We start from the raw sequence: 20,994 nt of genomic DNA, 5'->3' as shown, positions 1-20,994 counted from the left end.
TTCCCCAAAGAGACCCCTTTTGAAGAGTTGATGAGTGGGGAGAGGACAAACTTTTTTTTTTTTTTTTAAGTTATTGAGGAGTTCCCATTGTGGCTCAGGGGTAACAAACCCGACGAGTATCCATGAGGATGCAGGTTCGATCTCTGGCCTCGCTCAGTGGGTTAGGGATCTGGGGTTGCCGTGAGCTGTGGTGTAGGTTGCAGACGCGGCTTGGATCTGGCGTTGCTGTGGCTGTGGTGTAGGCTGGCAGCTACAGATCCACTGTGACCCCTAGCCTGGGAACCTCCATATGCTGCAGGTGTGGCCCTAAAAAGACAAAAAAAAAGAAGTTATTTACTTATTTTTATTTTATGGCCACACCCGAGGCACATGGAAGTTCCTGGGCCAGGGATTGAATCCGAGCTGCAGCTGCAACCTACGCCCCCAACGCAGGCAACACTGCATCCTTTAACCCACGGCTCTGGGCAGGGATTGAACCTGCACCTCTGCAGTGACCTGAGCGGCTGCAGTCAGATTCTTAAGCTATTGCGCCACAGAGGGAACTCTGAAAACATATGCTTTTTAAAAAGCATCTCCTATGAGCTCCCGACATTTAGTACAACCTTCTCAAGTGCTAAGATTCCAACCCTGAGCACGGAAACATTTTAAATACTCAGTTCTCCATCCATTCCAAGGTAAATGTGTAATTTCCATTAGGTTGGGTGGCGGATTGGAAATAGCTCGTAGGTCCCTGTATTTGTGAACCCCCTTGACATCTAGATTCTCAGGTGGGGAGCCAGGATGAGATCAGCTTTAGAATTTAGTGACTGTCACATGATCCCTGGATACTGTTTCCAGAGGAGGAACCAGGAACTGTGCACCTGGTGACCCCAGAAAGGGTTTGAATGTGGGGGGTGGGGGAGGATAGAGTGAGGGGGGTTGGTGGTGGGCACGGTTCACCCATCCTCTCTCCATCTCCCAGGGCCTTCCTGTCACTGTGCTTCCTCTGACGTCACCATATTACTTTACATTGTTCAAAGTCACTCGCAGAGAATGTTTTCAGGGTTTTTTTTGAGGGGGGAGCGCACCTACAACATATGGAATTTCCCAGGCTAGGGATCGAATCAGAGCTGGAGCTGATGGCCTACACCACAGCCACAGCCATGCGGGATCCAAGCTGCATCTATGGCCACAGCTCATGGCAACACCAGATCCTTAACCCACTGATCGAGGCCAGGGATTGAATCCATGTCCTCATGGATTCTAGTCGGGTTCTTAATCTGAGCCACCATGGAAACCCCTGTTTTCATATTCTTTTTTTTTTTTTTTGGTCTTTTTGCCTTTTCTAGGGCTGCTCCCGTGACATATGGAGGTTCCCAGGCCAGGGGTTGAATTGGAGCTCTAGCTGCTGGCCGACACCACAGCCACAGCAACGCGTGATCCAAGCCGCTTCTGCTACCTATACCACAGCTCACGGCAACACTGGATCCTTAACCCACTGAGCCGGGCCAGGGATCGAACCCGCAACCTTGTGGTTCCCAGTCGGATTCATTAACCACTGTGCCACAACGGGAACTCCTGTTTTCATATTCTTAGACCTTCTTTGTCTCTCCTTAGTAACTTTCACCCATGGACATAGGTCCCATTTTTTTTTTTTAATGGTTACACACACAAAAAATAGCTTAGTGGTTAAGAACATGGGACCTGGAGTCTGGGTTTAATCCTGACACTGCCACTTAAAGTTATGTGGTCCTGGCCGTGTTATGGCACCTCTCTCTCTGAGCCTCCATTTCCGCATCTGTAAAATGGGAGATAATAAGCTGCCTGCCTCATTAAGCCCCCTGTAAAGATCCAGCACATCTACACATAGTAAGTGCTTAAGAAATACTAGTAATTCTTAACATGGTTCTTGATATTCAAACTTCGCTTCCTCTGAGTCTTCTTTTCTTTTCTATTTTTTTTATTGCTTAACGAATTTTATTACAGTTACAGGTGTACAACAATCATCACAACCAATTTTTACAGCATTTCCATCCCAAACCCTCAGTGCATCCCCTCAACCCCCCAACCTGTCTCCTTTGGAAACCATAAGCTTTTCAACGTCTGGGAGTCAGCATCTGTTCTGCAAAGAAGTTCATTCCGTCCTTTTTTCTGATTCCACATGTCAGTGAAAGCATTTGATGTTGGCCTCTCATTGTCTGATGGACTTCAGGTAGCATGATAATCTCTAGGTCCATCCATGTTGCTACAAATGCCAGTATTTTGTTCCTTTTAACGGCTGAGTAATATTCCATTGTGTATATGTACCACATCTTCTTGATCCACTCCTCTGTTGATGGACATTTAGGTTATTTCCCTGTCTTGGCTATTGCCAATAGTGCTGCAATGAACATCGGAGTACCTGTGTCTTTTTTGAGTCATGGTTTTCTCCGAGTAGATGCCCAGGAGTGGGAGTCTTCTTTTCTCATCAGACTCACTTTCGAATCCTTTGCCTGACCTGGTTGCTCTGCTGTGGGCATGTCTGAGTGTGTCAGTGTCTGATCATGGTCAACCAGGTGGTCCAGCCATGCTAAGATTTCATACTAATGTTAAGAGCATCCTTGAATAAATAAGAGCTTTGGATTCACTAGGACGCATACTAATCAATTGGTATGCCTTTTCTCATTTACCTCTTTCTGTTCGCCTCTTTCCTTCATCCATCATATTTATTAGGATGTGCTATGATAAGCAAAGAAAACCTCCCCACGAAAAGCTTGGAGCGGAGAAGTTCCCATTGTGGCTAAGTGGAAACGAACCCGACTAGTATCCATGAGGATGCAGGTTTGATCCCTGGCCCCGCTCAGTGGGTTAAGGATCCGGTACTGCGGTGAGCTTGGGGTAGGCTGCAGACAGCTCAGATCCTGTGTTGCTGTGGCTGTGGTGTTGGCCGGTAGCTGCAGCTCAGATTGGACCCCTCGCCTGGGAACTTCCATGTGCCACAGCTGTGGCCCTAAAAAGAAAAAGACTGAATTAGAGGCAACCAGGAAGAGAGGAGGGTTTGAAGCTGCGAAGTGGAAAAAAAAAAAAGCTCAGAGAGGGAGAGCTGCTGTGTACAGTAGTGCAGGGTGTGCACTGCACAACTGTGTGCAGCAGCCTTGCAAGAGAAGTTCAGTAACTTGCTGGAGGTCAGACATTTCATAGAGCTGGCCATCAAACTCCAGTTGGCCTGAAGCTAATGTACTTAACCACTAGCTGTGGAGCTTCCAGCTTGGCCAGGTTTCAAATCCCATCCCTTCTCCTGCACTGTTCTGCCTCCTGCCTTCCCCCCCACTTTTGAAGTCATCATCTGGAGATATTGGTTATAAAGCATCCTGGAAATAAATCTCCATCTCAGATCATCCAATAGGGCACACAAACCCCTTATCTCTGTGTGGAAATCGGGATTTTTCTGTAGCTAATTGAGCACCACGCATTCCTTGTATCCCTTAATGACCTGAGAGGGAAGATGACATAGTTGGATGGATCTAGATTTAACGCCCAGGACCACTGCTTGCCTTGGGTAAGCCACTTGATCGCTCTGAGTCTCAGTTTGCCCTTCTGTGAAATGGGGCTGACGAGAGTACTTCCCCTGCAGGGTTGTTGTGATGAGATAATCCAGGTAAAGTGCTCAGCACAGTACCTGGGATGTGGCAGCTGCTGTGATCATGACCCTCTTGGTTCTAACTGGGGTGGGGCTTCAGTGGTGGCCCCCCAACACTGGCCCTTTACCAGCTTCCCTTATCTTCTCACACAGGCTGGGGCTGCTGGTTTGTTTCTATGATGACCTGGAGTTGCTGGATGCTGCCGTGGCCCAAGTCCTCCTTCACCAGATGATCAAGTGCAGCCACCTAAGGGGCTTCCAGGCTGAGGTTCAGAAGGTGCTGAAGAGCTACGGGGCCCCGGAGCCCTGGCCTCAGTTTCCCTAGCCGGAGAAATGGGGGAGAATAGTCTTGCCTGCCCTTCGAGAGAACACATGCAGGATTAATCAGGATCTAAGTCCAGCCACAGCAGATGGTATCTCAGACCCTAGGATGAGCTTAAACTGGGAAGTCACAGCGAAAAGAAACAAACAAACAAACAAAAAAGCTGGACTAGATCCAAATTCAGAGTGGCCACCTCAAACTTAAATATGCCTGGGGGAGTTCCCGTCGTGGCGCAGTGGTTAACGGATCCGACTAGGAACCACGAGGTTGCGGGTTCGGTCCCTGGCCTTGCTCAGTGGGTTAAGGATCCGGCGTTGCCGTGAGCTGTGGTGTAGGTCGCAGACGTGGCTCGGATCCCGCGTTGCTGTGGCTCTAGCGTAGGCCAGCGGCTACAGCTCCTATTTGACCCCTAGCCTGGGAACCTCCATATGCCGCGGGAGCGGCCCAAAGAAATGGCAAAAAGACAAAAAAAAAAAAAAAAAAGAAAAATAAATGTGCCTAGGATTGTTTGGGAATCTTAAATGCAGCTTTGAGGGCTGGATGAGGCCTGAGAGGCGGCATTTCTAATAAGCTTCCAGGTGATGCTGAAGCTGCTGGTCTGGTGACTATGCTTCTCAAACCCGGTTCTACCTTAATGACACACCCCTCCCGCAGGCTCCGCCCCCCAGAGATGCTCATTATTGGTCTGGGGTGTGGCCTGGGTGTGGGAGGTTCTTCAGATGATTCCAGTGCAGCCAGAATGGAAAGCACCGAATTAGAGTAAATTTATTGAGTTCCTAGGCCAGAGGTTTGGACACATTGGCTCATCAAGACTTTCTCATTTCCTTCCTCCCTCCATCTCTCTTTCCTGTCTTCCCTTAAAGTCTTTTTTTTTTTTTGTCTTTTCTAGGGCTGCTCCCACGGCATATGGAGATTCCCAGGCTAGGGGTCGAATCGGAGCTGTAGCCACCGGCCTACGCCAGAGCCACAGCAACGCGGGATCCGAGCCGCGTCTGCAACCTACACCACAGCTCACGGCAACACCGGATCCTTAACCCACTGAGCAAGGCCAGGGACCAACCCTGCAACCTCATGGTTCCTAGTTGGATTCATTAACCACTGAGCCATGACGGGAACTCAATTCCCTCAAAGCCTCAATTCTGCTCGGTTTCTTCCACTTCTTTTTGAATTTCTTAAATTTTTTTTTTTTCTTTTTGCTGCCACACCTGGGACATATAGACGTTTCCGGGCTAGGGGTCGAGTTGGAGCTGCAGCTGCCAGCTTACACTGCAGCCACCACAGAACTGAGCCATATCTGCCACCTACACTGCAGTTCGTGGCAACCCTGGATACTTAACCCACTGAATGAGGCCAGGGATTGAATCTGTTTCCTCACCGAGACAATGTTGGGTCCTTAAGCTGCTGAACCACAATGGGAACTCCCACATTTTTTTTTTAATTGAAAAGATGACATGAGAGCAATCTTCAAGAAAAATTTGATAATATCGTCAATAATTTTTCACACATCATAAAATCCTCCACCCCATTTGGTATTTGACACAGAGCCATTGTCTTGGTCGGCGCCTAGTTTTGTTTTTCAGGAAAAGAATCCTTCTAAGCAAGCGCAAGCAAAAATAAGAAACTAAATGCCTTTGAAGGACGCTGTGACCAAGAAGAAAGTCAGATACAATTAGATATGAGAGACCCCTTTGGGTCATTTAGATCAGTTCTCAAACCTGAGGGTGCATCAGAATCATCTGGAAGGCTTGTTAAAAACACCTAAAATACCCACAACCAGAGCCTCTGACTGGGGAGGGCTGGGGTGGAGCCTGAGAACCTGCATTTCTAAGAGCTTCCCCGGTGATGCTGATACTACTGGTCAAGGACCTCACTTTGGGGACCCCTGCTCTGGGCCTTTGGAAGAGATGGAAACGGAGTTCCAGGGACGAGACACGGTTGAATTTGAAGAAAACCAGGGGCGATGCCCGCTGTTTCTTTCGCTTTACTCTGCTGCCTCCCAGTGGCCATTTCAGTATCATCAGGAACACTTGTGCACGTGTCAGTCAAGGCTAGGTTTATTGTGCTTACAAATTCAGGTGTTAAAACAAGAACCCTTCTCGTTTTTTGGTGCAGAGGTCCTGCTACAATAGATGAGTTGATCACCTTCTTTAATGGAAGCAGCTGGGAAACACACTTGATTATAACTAGACAGGCGTGTTCTAAAAAATAATTCAGGGGATCGCAGGAACATGAAAACCGTGTGAGAGAGAATTTTAAATGAAAAATATAGAGCAGAAAATGGCACTTCTGTTCGTCTTACAGCTACGTTAAGACTGCACACCATGGTTTATTTATAAAGGCAAAAGAAGTCCTGGAAACATATACACCCAATTACTAAGCATAGTAATTTTTTTGAGGTGAGGTTTGTTTTTGTGTTTTTTTAGGAGACTTTCACCTTCCTGTTACTGTTGAGAATTATCTTTACCCAAATTATATATATTTACGTTTGCTTTTTTAGGGCTGCACCTGCAGCATATGGAGGTTCTCAGGCTAGGGGTTGAATTGGAGCTACAGCTGCCAGCCTATGTCACAGACACAGCATCTTGGTTCCGAGCTGTGTCTGCAACCTACACCACAACTCATGGCAACGCCGGATCCCAAACCCACTGACCAAAGCCAGGGATCAAACCCGAAACCTCATGGTTACTAGTCAGATTTGTTTCTGCTGCGCCACAACGGGAACTCCCAGATTATATATTGTTATGAAAGCCCCCTCCCCCGCCTATCTCATGAAGGAAAAACAGCCCTATAGACAGGATATAGAATTCAAGGTCACAAAAAGAAAATAGATGCTATAGGACTGTGGTGGAATTACAAGTGAAATGAATAGAATTTCCTTCTGCCATGCTTTAAGGTTGATTTAATAAATTCATATTGAAATGAAGCCCAAGGTGCTTTTGTGGCATATGAAGGTCATGGCCAGAGGAGGTGGCATTCTCTGTGGAGTGACCCATGATCTGGGCTAGGCAGGAGTCCCTCTCCTTTTGACTGGGGACGGTGGGGCCAGGGTGCACCCTGGGGGTCAGAAGGAACCCCTGTCCTGCTTGCTCATTGCAGCTTGTCCTCCTTCTAGCTCAAAGCTGACCTCCTGGAAATTGCCACTGAAAACCAGACCCTCAACGAGACTCTGGGCTCTTTGTCGGATGCAGTTGTGGGCTTGACCCACAGTCAGCTGGAATCCCTCTCCCCCGAGGCTGTGCATGGCGCCATCTCAACCCTCAACCAGGTCTCAGGCTGGGCCAAGAGCCAAGTCATCCTCTTGTCTGCCAAATACCTGGCCCACGAGAAGGTCAGTTGGAGCTTTGAACTCTATTTTAATGCCCTGAGGCCCAAGGACTGGTTATACTCACTCAGCAGGGGCAGCCAATCGGTAAGAAGATAGCATGGGAGTACCAGCTCAATGAGTGTTGGCTATGGCTCAGTTAATCATTTCATCTTCCCAACAACCCTATGAGGTCCGTGGTGTTATAACATTCATGTCCCACCTCATTTATGTGAGGTGCAGAGCATAGAAGGGAATTGCCACGGCCACACAAAAGAAAAGAGCTGAGATCGAGCCCAGGCATCTGGCTTCAGAGCCTGCTTGCTTCACATCCAAGGTAACTACCTCCATCATGGCGCCATGACCATGGCTCACCCATTCTTACATCCTGGTGGCTCAGCCGGTTAAGAATCCAACTAGCATCCAGGAGGATTCGAGTTGGATCCCTGGCCTTGCTCAGTGGGTTAAGGAACCAGGGTGGCCACAAGCTGTGGCAGAGGTTGCAGATGCAGTGCAGATCCTGTGTTGCTGTGGCTGTGGTGTAGGCCTCAGCTGAAGGTCTGATTCAGTCCTTAGCCTAGGAAATTCCACCTGCTGCAGGTGTGGCCCTAAAAAGGAAAAAAATAAAAAAGATGGCAGCCAACATTCTCAATCATCGGTTGACATGCATGCGTAAGGTTTATCCTCCAAATCCAACAAACAGGCAGCTATTGGCCAGACTTCAGGTCAAGTTTGGCTGCTACATTTGAGCCCCTGGTATTAGCACACCTGATCCCAGGAATGTAAGCGATATAAGAAATCCGACTTAGGAGTTCCCGTCGTGGTGCAGTGGTTAACGAATCCGACTAGGAACCATGAGGTTGCGGGTTCGGTCCCTGCCCTTGCTCAGTGGGTTAAGGATCCGGCGTTGCCGTGAGCTGTGGTGTAGGTTGCAGATCTAGATTTTTATGGGATTTATAATGATTTTTTTGAGGGGGCCACGCCCAAGGCATGTGGAAGTTCCAGGGCCAGGGATCGAACTCGCGTTGCAGTTGTACCTGTGCCATTGCTGTGGCAACGCTGGATCCTTAACCCACGGCATAGCAAGGGAACTTCTGGGATTCCTTCAATTTTTTTAATCTATCAGCTAGTTCAAATTAAACAGTAAAAGTCCATTGCGGAGTCAGTGGTGGCGCCTGGGTCAATTTATGATCGTTCTATGCGGCCTTGGATAAGCACAGTAACTTGCCCAGCGGCACCCAGGGCATGCAGAAGGTCCTGGGCCAGGGATCAAACCCGAGCCACAGGAGTGACCTGAGCCACAGCAGTGACCACATTAAATTCTTAAGCACTTGGCCACCAGGGAACTCCTTAACTCTCTTGCTTGATGGCAGGAAGGAGAGTCTGGGAGGGTGGCTTGTGTCTTGGTCACTATGGTGCCCAGCTCCCATCCCGATACCCAGCCTGCAGGGAGTCTTAACAAATGCCCACAAGGCGGGGAGCAGGAGCTGGGCATCACCTTCCTCTTGGCTGGTGCCCCCAGGTGCTGTCCTTCCACAATGCCAGCCAGATGGGAGTGCTGCTGGCCGGGGTCAGCACCCAGGCCCTCCACGCTATGGACCGCAGGGACCTCTCGCAGGTCCTGAGAAGCACCATCGCCCTGCACATGTCTGACTTGTCGCCTGCCCAGCAGCACGGTGTCCTGAGCAAGGTGAGAGGAAGAAGTCTGGTCCCCAGCCACGGGGACCACGGAGGGTGGGGTTTGGGGGCTTTGCGTGTGGCCTGTGTCTTTGTCTTTGGATGGGGTTGTTCTGAGCCTGAAGAATGCCTTCCGATGTCCACCTACCCTCCTTTCCAGAAGGAGCCTCCGGGGTGGTGCCGAATTCTTTCTAGACTCTGCTACTCTTTCCAGCCATTCAAATCTGGAAGACGTTTCTTCAGTTAGACCTCTTGCTGTAATAAGAAGTTTTTCTTTTCTTTCTTTTTTAATTAATTAATTAATTAATTAATTAATTTATGGCTACACCCATGGCGTATGGAAGTTCCTGGGGTCAGGGATTGAATCCGAGTGGCAGCTGTGACCTACACCACAGCTTCAGCAATGCCTGATCCTTTAACCCACTGCGCTGGGCTGGGGATGGAACCTAGGCCTCCACAATGACCTGAGCTGCTGCAGTCAGATTCTTAACCCACAGCACCACAGCGGAAACTCCCAGAAGTTTGTTTTTCAAGTGTAAAAGTGAATCCTGAGCTTCTCCTAGTGCTTCTGAAAGCCCCCCCTCCATGCTCTGAATCCACATCCGTGTCTTCTATCTCACTTGCAGTGGGCTTCTGGGCATCGATCAGACTTGCTGTGTCCAACTGTTAAGAAGCCAAACTGCAGAGTTCCTGTCCTAGCTCAGTAGAAACAAATCTGACTGATATCCATGAGGATGCAAGTTCGATTCGTGGCCTCGCTCAGTGGGTTAAGGATCTGGTGTTGCCATGAGCCGTGGTGTAGGTTGCAGACGCGGATCAGATCCATTGCTGTGGCTGCGATGTGGGCTGGCAGCTCCAGCTCCAGTTCGACCCCTAGCCTGGGAACTTCCATATGCCGTGGGTGCGGCTCTAAAAACACCAAAAAAAAAAAAAAAAAAAAAAAAAGAAAGAAAGAAAGAAAAAAAAAAAAGAAACCAAACCCAAGGGTTTGGCTTAAAATACCAACTTGCAGACAGCTGGAGCATCTATAGTTAAGTTAAAGACTGTGGATTTCTTGAATCGCACGTGCCAAATCTCAGTCAATTACTCATTTAACCCCTTTTTGTTTGTGTTTTTAAGCCTGTAAAGTGGGGATAGGGATTGGCCTCACCTCACTGGATTGCCGAGCAGACCTGGTGGATTTTCTTGCCACAGCGTCTGTCGCTCACCCAACGCTTGATACGCCTTCTGCAAGGTCGTTATTACGTTTCTCTTCACTTTTGGCAGGTGATGGAAGCAGGAGGCACAGATTCCAGCATTGCGGACATACAAGGGGCTTTCTTTAAGGAAGTGTCTCTCTTCGATTTACGGAGGGAACCTGGATTCAACGCCTCGGTCCTGAAGGAGAAGGAGCTTCGGCGGAGTCAGGTACGACCACGAAGCCCAGAGGCCGTGCCTGGGTTTCTGACTGTCTTGTGAGACGAGACCTCAGCGTGCATTCGGGTGCTGCCGTTTGTTCACTTTGGGGTCACTTTTCCTCCTGTTACCAAGGGCAAGTTCACATGCCCCATGCTTAGTGAGGTCAATTTGGAGTTTGAAGCCGAGAAAGGTTTAGTGTGCAGCCATGCAAGGGGACAGAGGCCTCGTGCCCCCCAAACCCCAAGCTCCTGGAAAGTTTTCAGCAAATCATGTTTGAAGGCAAGGTGAGGGAGGGGGCATGGTTGGTTGTTGCAAACTTTTCAGTGTGAGAATCCTTTGTTCTTGCAGCTGTCTACACAGGTCAGGTCACAGGGTTTCTGTAAACCTCCCCAAATACAAATGTTATTCTCTGTTCGGCAACTTTTTATTGCTATGTGAAAGGAAAAGTGTTACACTCTTAAAGGTCAGAGCCTTGAGAATGGGCTCTCCTATATATTTCAGGCTGCAGGCAACATTACAAAAGGTTTTTTTGGTCTGTATAGGGCCGTACCCATGGCATGTGGAGGTTCCCAGAGTAGGGGTCAAATCGGAGCCGGAGCCGTTGGCCTACGCCACAGCCACAGTGACACCAGATCCGAGTCGTGTCTGCAACATACACCACAGCTCATGACAATGCCAGATCCTTAACCCACTGAGCGAGGCCAGGGATGGAACCTGCTTCCTCATGGATACTAGTTAGATGCGTTTCTGGTGAGCCATGATGGGAGTGCCCCCGCAATTTTTTTAATTGAAGTATTGTTGATTTATAATGTGGTGTTAATTTCTGCTATACAGCAAAGTGACTCATATATATATATATATATATATATATATATATATATACACACAATCTGAAAAAGTATATGCACATATACTTTTGATATATACTTTTCCAGATTTTTTTCCATTATGGTTTATTACAAGATATTGAATATAATTCCCTGTGTTATGCAGTAGGACCTTGTGTTTATCCATCCTATATATATAATAGCATGGAGTTTGCTGGTGGCTCAGCGGGTTAAGGGTCTAGTGTTATCACTACTGTGGCGTGGGTTTGATCCCTGGCCTGGGAACTTCCACATGCTGCAGGCACGGCCAAAACAAAAAACAAAAACAAACCCCCCAAATCCCAAAAGCTTGCTTCTGCTAGTCCCCAACTTTTAATCTTCTTCCACTTCTTCCCTTCTCCTCTGGCAACCACAGGTCTGTTCTCTTTGTTTCATAGATATGTTGATTTGTGCTGTATTTTAGATTTCATGTGTAAGTGATATAATACGGTATTTGTTTTTCTCTTTCTTTCTTTCTTTCTTTCTTTTTTTTTTTGTCTTCTGTCTTTTTAGGGCTGCACCCACGGCATATGGAGGTTCCCAGACTAGGGGTCCAATCAGAGCTACAGCTGCTGGCCTACCCTCCAGCCACAGCCATGCCAGATCCGAGTCACGTTGTGACCTACACCACAGCTCACGGCAACGCTGGATCCTTAACCCACTGACTGAGGCCAGGGATCGAACCTGGGTCCTCATGGATAGGATTTGTTACCTCTGAACCATGATGGGAACTCCACACCACATCTTCTTTATTCATCTGTGTTTTTTTAATTACTCAAATGAATTTATCACATCTGTAGTTGTATAATGACTTTTTTTTTTATACTTATTTCCCCAATTCAGTTTTTTTCCTACTGTACAGCTATTCATCTGTTGATGGACATTTAGGTTGTTTCCATGCCTTGGCTATTGTAAATCGTGCTTCTGTGAACATGGTGCATATGTCTCTTCAAATTAGACTTTTATGTAGGTATATGTATAGGCAACATTCTGTTTTTTTTTTTTTTTTTTTTTTTTTCTTTTTGCCTTTTCTAGGGCCACACCCATGGCACATGGAGATTCCCAGGCTAGGGGTCGAATGGAGCTGTAGCCTCGGGCCTCCGCCAGCCAGAGCCTCAGCAACTCAGGATCCAAGCTGCGTCTGCAACCTACACCACTGCTCAAGGCAACGCCAGATCCTTCACCCACTGAGCAGGGCCAGGGATGGAACCCGCAACCTCATGGTTCCTAGTCAGATTCGTTAACCCCTGAGCCACAACGGGAACTGCTAGGCAACATTCTTAACGCAGAGCAAATTGATGGAATACAAAGATTAAAGAAATGGGTCTTTTTTCATGAAGTCTGATTTGATCTTTCCTATTACACTCCCACAGCCTCCGTTTTCTTCTGTGCAAAATGGGGGTTATTTCTCCTAAGAATAATGCTGGGCAGCGTGCTGTACATAAAAGCCAGTATTACCTGTGTTACAAAATGCTGCCAGCACAGGGGCTGCCTGGGGAAGGTTGTGCTGCGGTGACCGATTTGCTCCTTGGAACTTTCCCGGCCTTGATTGCATTCCTTCCTTCCTCCACGTTCATGGAGCCCCTGCCCACCAGGTGTCAGGCGCTGTACATGGTGCTGGGGACACAGAAGTGACCCAAACAAAGGGAAATCCAGGCGTTCCCATTGTGGTGCGGCGGAAACGAATCCGACTAGGAACCATGAGGTTGTGGGTTCGATCCCTGGCCTCGATCAAGGCATTAAGGATCTAGCGTGGCCACGAGCTGTGGTGTAGGTCGGAGATGTGGCTCAGATCCTGAGTGCCTTTGCTGGAGGCCGGCAGATGTAGCTCCGATTGGACCTCTAGCCTGGGAACCTCCATATGCTGCGGGTGAGGCCCTAAAAAGAAAAGAAAAAAAAAAAAAGAAAAAGAAAAGGAAATCCATGTCCTCATGGAGCTTCCAGCCTCAAGAGGGAGACAGAAAACGGAAGATTAGCCATTAAATATGTGCTCTGTTAGATGCCGGATGATGATGAGAGCTGAGAATATAAACCAGGGGAGCAAGCAGGTGTTTTAGGGGGTGGGACATGAGCTAATGTAGGCAGGTGACCTCGCAGAGCTCAGAGGGGTTGTGGAGGGGCCTCTATGAGGACTGTCTTCCACTCCTGGGCAAGAAGGGGAGCTTAGGGGAGGGGGGGCCCGAGAAGGGACACCATCTGACGTTTGCTTTCAAAGAATCACTTGGCTGCTGCTTGGGATCGGAACTAAGGAGAATAGGGCGGAAACAAAGGCCCAGTTAGGAGGCTACTGCATAATCCAGGCAAGAGGCAACAGTGGCTCAGGGTGGGTGGTGGCAATGCAGGTGGTGACCTATGGTCAGATTGTGGTCAGATTCTAAAAGAAAAAAGTTTTTTTTTTTTTTTTAAGATTATTATTTTTTTTGTATTTTAGGGCTGCATCTGAAGCATATGGAGTTCCCAGGCTAGGGGTCCTATCGGAGCTACAGCCTACACCAGAGCCACAGCGATGCCAGATCCAAGCCACGTTTGCAATCTACACCCCAGCTCACGGCAATGCCGGAACCTTAACCCACTGAGTGAGGCCAGGGATCGAACCCGCAACCTCATGGTTCCTAGTCGGATTTGCTTCCCCTGCGCCATGATGGGAGCTCCTAGATTTTTAAAAAATTTTCTTTTTTTTATGGCTGCACCCACAGCATATGGAAGTTCCTGGACCAGGGATCGAATCTGAGCTGCAGCTGTGACCTGTATTGCAGCTGCGGCAATGGCAGATCCTTTAACCCACTGCACCAGCTGGGGACTGAACACGCATTCTCATAGAGACAGCATCGGGTCCTTAACCCACTGAGCCACAAGGGGAACTCTCTGCAGTTGGATTCTTAGCTCAGTGTACCACGGGCAGAAACTCCCAAAGGTCGGATTTTGGAAGTTAGCAGTGATAGAACTGGCTGTCAGGTTGGAGGTGGCTGTGAAAGAAAGAGACATCCAGGCTGATGTTCCAATGAGTTATTGCTGGTTACACACCACCTCCAGATTCACGGGGGCGGGGTAACAATTATTTTATGATTTCCTTGCATGGTTCCCCAGGCTCCTGCTTAGGGTGGTTCATGGAGTTGGTGTCAGGTGGTGGCTGGGACTGGAGTCACCTAAAGGCTCCCTCATGTGTCTGACACCTGAGCTGGGGAGAGACGAACGACGGGCAGTGTGTCTGTTTGTATGTAGATGGGTGAATGGTGGCCCCCAAAGGATATGTCTACCCATTACCTCTGAGTGGTGATGAGACCTTACCTGGAAAAAAAGATCTTGGCAGATTTAATTCAGTAAAGGATATCAAGACATGATTATCTTGCTTATCTGAGTGGGTCCTAAAGCCTGGGATGAGTGTCTTTAAAAGAGGAAAAGACCAGGAGTTCCCATCGTGGTGCATCACAAACAAATCCAACTAGGAACCATGAGGTTGCAGGTTCCACCCCTGACCTCGCTCAGTGGGTTAAGGATCCGGCGTTGCTATGAGCTGTGGTGTAGGTCAAAGACACAGCTCGGATTTGGTGTTGCTGTGCTGTGGTGTAGGCTGGTGGCTGTAACTTCAATTAGATCCCTAGCCTGGGAGCCTCCAGGTGCAGCCCTAAAAAGACAAAAGACCCCCCCCCCAAAAGAGGAAAGAACAGAGTTCCCACTGTGACTCAGTAGGTTAAGGACCTGACATAGTGTCCATGGAGATATGTGTTCGATCCCTACCTTAGCTCAGTGGGTTAAGGATCTGGTGTTGCCGTGAGCTGCAACATAGGTAGAACCTGTGGCTTGGGTCTGGTGTTGCGTGGCTGTGGCATAGCTTGAAGCTGCAGCTCTGATTCAACCCCTAGCCTGGGAACTTCCATATGCCATAAGTGTAGCCATTAAAAGAAAAAAAAAAAAAAAAAAAAAAAAAAGGAAAAGGAAAGACAGAAAGAAAAAAAAAAAAGAAGAAAAAGAGAGAAGACCTGGAGAGCAGAAGAGAAGGCTGATTTGAAACACACCAAGGAGCAGAGCATGTGAAGATGGAGGCAGAGCCTGGAATGAGGCAGTCAACAAGCCAAGGAGAAGCCACCAAAAGCTGGAAGAGCTGGGGAAGGATTCTCCCTTCGAGCCTTTGGAGAGAATGAATTTCCATTGTTTTAAGTCACCAGGTTTGTGGTAGTTTGGCACAGCTCTTCTAAGAATCCAATACGCTCCAGAATGGTGGCTTTGGGTGGCTGGCCTTGTATGGCTAGTTAGGGCTCTCAAGACGTGTATTCTGAGAAAGAGCCACGAGGAGCTGTGTCGCCTTTGGTGATCTTGCCTTAGATGTCACATAGCATCACTCCTGCTGCACTCTGTTGAGGCAGTCACAAATGCCCCCCTCCTGCTTTAAGCAGATACCACCTCTTGAGGGGAGTGGTTCTGGAAGGTTCTAGAAGAGCACATTGGACGGAAAATACGTGGCCGAGTTGGAAACCATGTCCTGCCACAGATGCCTTCAAAGTAGCTTTGTCTCAGCAGCTGAGTTGATGGAGTTGCCATTTCCTGAGATGACGGGAGGGCCCTGGAACTTGATCTGAGACAGGCTGGGACCTGGGACCTCGGACCCTTTACTGCCATGCTTACACCTGGACACATTGTGAACAATAAGATACAAGAAGGCCAACACCCAGCTGCCACTTCTGAGGTGCCTGGAGCAAAAGCGGGGTACGGCACACGATCCCTGCACACAGCACCCCCAAAGGGTGGGCAGACCACCCAAAACATTCCTTCTGCCCAACCCTTGCTCCCCCCGACCCCCGCCCCAGGAAAGTGAGCAAAGGAAACTGACTTGATTTTTTTTTGCTCCCTCAGGCGGCAGCTCGAGTCTCCATAAATCCTTGTCTGAACTTCTTGTCTGGCCTCTTATCAATTTCTATTGATCAAAGAGACAGAGAACCCGGGGTGGTAAACTCATTTGCTCCAACGGTGCCTGTGTGAGGTTATTTTTAGTCTCTTACAATTTCTTTGTATTCTGTTGCTCGTGGAGATGTTGGTCTAGGAGCAAGCACTGCCATAAAGGGTCCCAGGTCCCAGTCCCAACCTGTCTCTGATCCTATGCCTGAGGGAATCTCCGGGGTCGCACACAGAGCATCTGCAGCTTACCTTCCCTGCTGCTCCTTTCTCCAGGGTTCAGCTGCCACCTCACAGATGCCTCCGCCTAACGCCAGCTCGTAATTTATTTAGGGAATTATGTTGACATTTCTGTGGCTATAAAATAGATGAATGTCATATATATATTTGTCTTTTTAGAGTCATGCACCCACGGCATATGGAAGTTCCCAGGCTAGGGGTTGCATCAGAGGTGTATCTGCAGAGCTGCGTCACGGCCACAGCAACTCAGGATCCGAGCTGCATCTGTGAGCTACGTCACAGCTCATGGCAACGCCAGATCCTTAACCCACTGAGCGAGGCCAGGGATCAAACCCGTGTCCTCATGGATACTAGTTGGGTTTGTTACCGCTGAGTCATGATGGGAACTCCACTCCAGTGAATGTCATATTTGATCATGTTTGCAAGTTAGGTGTTCTGTTAAATTGTGTTTCTTGAAACCCCCCCCCCAGCACCCCTACCCCTGCTGCCTACTAGGTTTTGTTTGCCTAGAGTCCCCCCAGGGACAGTTTCGGGGGTGGTGCTCCTGTGAGCAAGAGTTACTTTGTTGATGGAATGTTCTAGCTCCTCCTGGGCTATTCATCCATCTAGTTCACTTCCTGGGATGCAAGTGTGTTCAGGACAGCAGGTGACACAGGAGTTAGAAGGGATCCTCTCCTGGGCATCGGCTTCTTGGAGCACAGGCAGTAAACCTCCAGCCTTGCTGCCCTGGCTTTGCTCCTCATTCACCTCCTGGACACCTGGGACCCCCTGGGGAGGTGGGAGGCATGGGCTCTACGGTTCTCTGACACGGGTTCCAATCCCAGCTCTGCTGCTTAGCCATGGTGTCGTCCGTCCTGGTAACTAACAAAGCCTCCATCTTTCCATCTGTCAAACGGGATTGGAGGACCTCGCGGCGCTGGGCGCACACATAGCGCTTGCTCCATCAGCGAGGCCATCCTTCTCTTCCCTCAGGCTTTGTTCCTGTTGGAGCTTCTGTCCAAGACAACCGGGAGGCTGGAGGAGCTCCTGAGGTGAGCCTGGGGCTGACGAGCCCTTCCGTGGAGCCGCTTTTCCCCGGAGGGAGAGCTGCCAGTCCTGCCCGCAGCTTGGGTCAGATTCGATCTGTCTTCTTGGCTCCCTCTTTCCTCTCTCTCCCCCACCCGTGTCTTCCCCTGAATCCCCTGTTTTGTTTTCTAGTGCAGGGCAGCTGATCAAAGGTGTCATGTGTTCCCACGTGGATGCCATGAGCGCAGACTCCTTTCTGGCTCATTTCCAGTATTTTGAGAAAAACTTCGCTTTGCTGTCACCATATCAGGTACTGTCGAAGCACTGCCCGGCTTCTAATTCTCTCTCCTGATTCCGGTCGCTGGGTCGATTAGCTGCGGCGTCTTAAGATACTTGTGCCGGGATTATGATGCCAACGATGACATGGGCCACATATTGAGCCAGCGTTTCTCCAAGTTCTTTTTTTAAAAGCTCCCCATACCGAGTTCCCATTGTGGCTCCGTGGGTTAAGACCCTGACTCGTATCCGTGAGGATGAAGGTTCGATCCCTGGCCTCGCGTTGGTGACTGAAGGATCCGGTGTTGTGGCACGCTGTGGCATTGGTCACAGATGTGGCTCGGATCCATACCGGTGTCCCTACAGCAGAGTTTCAGCAGATTGGCTATTCTCTACTCAGTTTTGAACCTTAAAATACAGTTGGAAGGGCTACCATTTTTCATGTTCACAATTGTATTCTCCTGGGACTGCAGGTCACACCCTCATCTAACCTTCCTGTCTTTTCCATCAAATGGAATGGAAACAATACTCTAGGAGCCTTTGCTTTTCCATTTAGAACTTCACGTCCCAAACCATTAAGGAGACTCTTTAACCCTTTGGGGGGACCAGAGGCAGTAACTGACTTCTCACTCTAATTTGTTTTTTTTTTTTGTCCTTTTAGGGCTGCACCTGTAGCACATGGAGGTTCCCAGGCTAGGGGTCGAATTGGAGCAGGACTGCCGGCCTACACCACAGCCACAGCAATGCGAGATCTGAGGCATGTCTGCAACCTACACCACAACTCATGGCAATGCCAGATCCTTTAACCCACGGAGCAAGGCCAGGGATCGAACCTGTGTCCTCATGGATGCTAGTCAGATTTGTTTCCGCTGAGCCATGATGGGAACTCCTCACCCTATTTAATTAAGTAAAGCAGGCCTTGGGAGCAGCGTTTGGAGTACAGACTGTGGGCTGTGCAGAGCCTTGAGAGGGTGAGCAGGTGTCAGATTAGACTCTGGCCTTGTGCATTTCTAGAGCAGAATGAAAAATTTCCAAACAATGCATTTTCTTCCTGAGGGCCAGGCTGGGTAAAACTGAGTATAAATAATCCTTTGTGATCATTAAAGGAATATGCACATTTTTTTTTTTTTCCTATTTGGCTGCCCTGCGGCATATGGAGTTCCCAGGCTAGGGATTAGATCTGAGCTGCCATCACCACCTAAGCTGCAGCTGCTGCACTGCGGGAGCCCTAACCAGGCCAGGGATCAAACCTGTGTCCCAGTGCTCCCAAGAGGCTGCAGATCCGGTTGGTTGCACCACAGTGGAAACTCAGAAATATGCCTTTTTTTTTTTTTTTTTTTTTTTTTTTTTTTTGCTTTTTAGGGCCGCATCCATGGCATATAGAAGTTCCCAGGCTAGGGGTTGCATCGGACCTACAGCCACCCGCCTACATCACAGCCACAGCAATGTGGGATCCGAGCCGAGTCTGTGACCTACACCACAGCTCACGATGACACCGGATCCTTTGACCCACTGAGCGAGGCCAGGGATCAAACCCAAATCCTCATGGATACTAGTCGGATTCATTTCTGCTGAGCCACAACAGGAACTCCAAAACATGCACCTTTTTAACGAAGCCCTGTCCTTCCCTCGGGTTGTTCATTCTATCAGTGCTTCTCAAACTCAAGCTCGCATCAGCATTGCCTGGAAGCCTTGTCCACTGAGTGTAACATTTTGGCTTTGCTGGATGAATAAGTTGCGGAGCTGTGCTCTATCGCCTAGTGCCTGCAGTTAGCAATGTGGTATCCAGAGGTTGTTCAGAGGGTTGCTCTCAAGTTATGTGCTCTTTCCACAAACACAAAAGCAAAGGGACAGAAGGAAACCTTGGGAGGTGTTGGACATGTCTTTTTTTTTTTTTTTTTTGTCTTTTTGCCATTTCTTGGGCCGCTCCCACGGCACATGGAGGTTCCCAGGCTAGGGGTCGAAACAGAGCTACAGCCGCCGGCCTATGCCACAGCCACAGCAATGCGGGATCCGAGCTGCATCTGCAACCTACACCACAGCTCACAGCAACATCAGATCCTTAACCCACTAAGCAAGGCCAGGGATCGAACCCGCAACCTCGTGGTTCCTAGTTGGATTCGTTAACCACTGCACCACGACGGGAACTCCTGGACATGTCTATTATTTTGATTGTGGTGGTGATATCGTGGATGTTGGTATATGTCCAGCTCATCAAAGTGTATGCATCAAATATGCACCGTTCTTTTTTTTTTTGTTTTGTTTTTTTGGTTTTTAGGGCTGCACTAGTGGCATGTGGAGGTTCCCAGGCTAGGGGTCCAATTGGAGCTATAGCTGCTGGGCTACACCACAGCTACAGCAACACTGGATCCGAGCCATGTCTGTGACCCACACCACAGCTCACGGCAATACGAGATCCTTAACCCACTGAACGAGGCCAGGGATTGAACTGAAACCTCATGGTTCCTAGTCGGATTCATTTCTGCTGCGCCACAATGGGAACGTTCCCCCTCTCCTTTTTTTGCTGTTTTTTAGGGCCACACCCGCAGCATATGGAAACTCCCAGGCTAAGGTTGAATTGGAGCTATAGCTGCTGGCCTATGCCACAGCCACAGCAACACCAGATCCGAGCTGCATCTGCGACCTACACCACAGCTCACGGCAACGCTGGATCCTTTAACCCACTGAGCGAGGCCAGGGATCGAACCTGCGTCCTCATGGGTGCGAGTCAGATTTGTTTCCACTGAGCCACGATGGGAACTCCTATGTGCAATTCTTTGCATATCAATTTTACCTCAATAAAAGGTCCCGTTGTGGCTCAGTGGTTAACGAATCTGACTAGGAACCATGAGGTTGCAGGTTCCATCCCTGGCCTTGCTCAGTGCGTGAAGGATCCAGCATTGCTGTGAGCTGTGGTGTAGGTTGCAGACACGGCTTGGATCCCACGTTGCTGTGGCTCTGGTGTAGGCCAGTGGCTACAGCTCCAATTTGACCCCTAGCCTGGGAACCTCCATGTGCCAAGGGTGCAGCCCTAGAAATGGCAAAAAGACAAGACAAAACAAAAAACAAAACACAGTTTGTACACAGTTCCTGCTGTGGCAAGGTGGGATCAGGGGTGTCTCTAAGTGCCAGGATGCCAGTTTGATCCCTGGTCTGGAGCAGTGGGTTGAGGATCGGGTGTTGCCACAGCTTCGGTGTAGATTGCAGTTGGGGCTCCGCATCTGATCCCCAGCCTGGGAACTCCATAGGCATACTCTGGTGTCTGGGGCGGCCAAAAAAGGACAACCAAAACAAAACAACCCCCCAGCCACCCTCCAAGAAATCCACAGATTGCAGACTTGCAGAGTTTCCCTGGGGTTTCTAGGGTGAAACCTGATGCTTCATATTGTGAACAGTTCTCTGGTGAGAACCACTGAGCTAT

General features: G+C 49.0%; 1 protein-coding gene across 6 annotated transcripts in view; it reads left to right on the top strand.

Annotated features, from left to right (window-relative positions):
* The window catches only part of OTOA (otoancorin), a 93,571-nt gene that overhangs the window by 33,228 nt on the left and 39,349 nt on the right, over positions 1–20,994 (top strand). For 2 of the 6 annotated variants that reach the window (XM_085017345.1, XM_085017344.1), the window contains 6 exons: positions 3,752–3,875; positions 7,033–7,248; positions 8,744–8,911; positions 10,165–10,305; positions 17,265–17,323; positions 17,490–17,607. In XM_085017345.1, coding sequence (XP_084873471.1) covers positions 3,752–3,875; positions 7,033–7,248; positions 8,744–8,911; positions 10,165–10,305; positions 17,265–17,323; positions 17,490–17,607 — 826 coding nt within the window. Of the gene's footprint in view, positions 1–3,751; positions 3,876–7,032; positions 7,249–8,743; positions 8,912–10,164; positions 10,306–10,955; positions 11,047–16,234; positions 16,373–16,817; positions 16,939–16,969; positions 17,150–17,264; positions 17,324–17,489; positions 17,608–20,994 lie in introns of those variants that run through there. The other 4 variants (XM_085017349.1, XM_085017348.1, XM_085017346.1 and 1 more) reach the window with 4 other exon arrangements.

Source organism: Sus scrofa, chromosome 3, assembly GCF_054392235.1.
Source record: "Sus scrofa isolate SSC_HxYL_T2T_F1_AM1 chromosome 3, Sscrofa_HxYL_maternal_Yorkshire_Landrace_v2.0, whole genome shotgun sequence".
Classification (NCBI taxonomy): Eukaryota; Metazoa; Chordata; class Mammalia; order Artiodactyla; family Suidae; genus Sus; species Sus scrofa.
The sequence above is the reverse complement of the archived record's forward strand: the minus strand, read 5'-3'. Positions and strand labels throughout refer to the sequence as shown.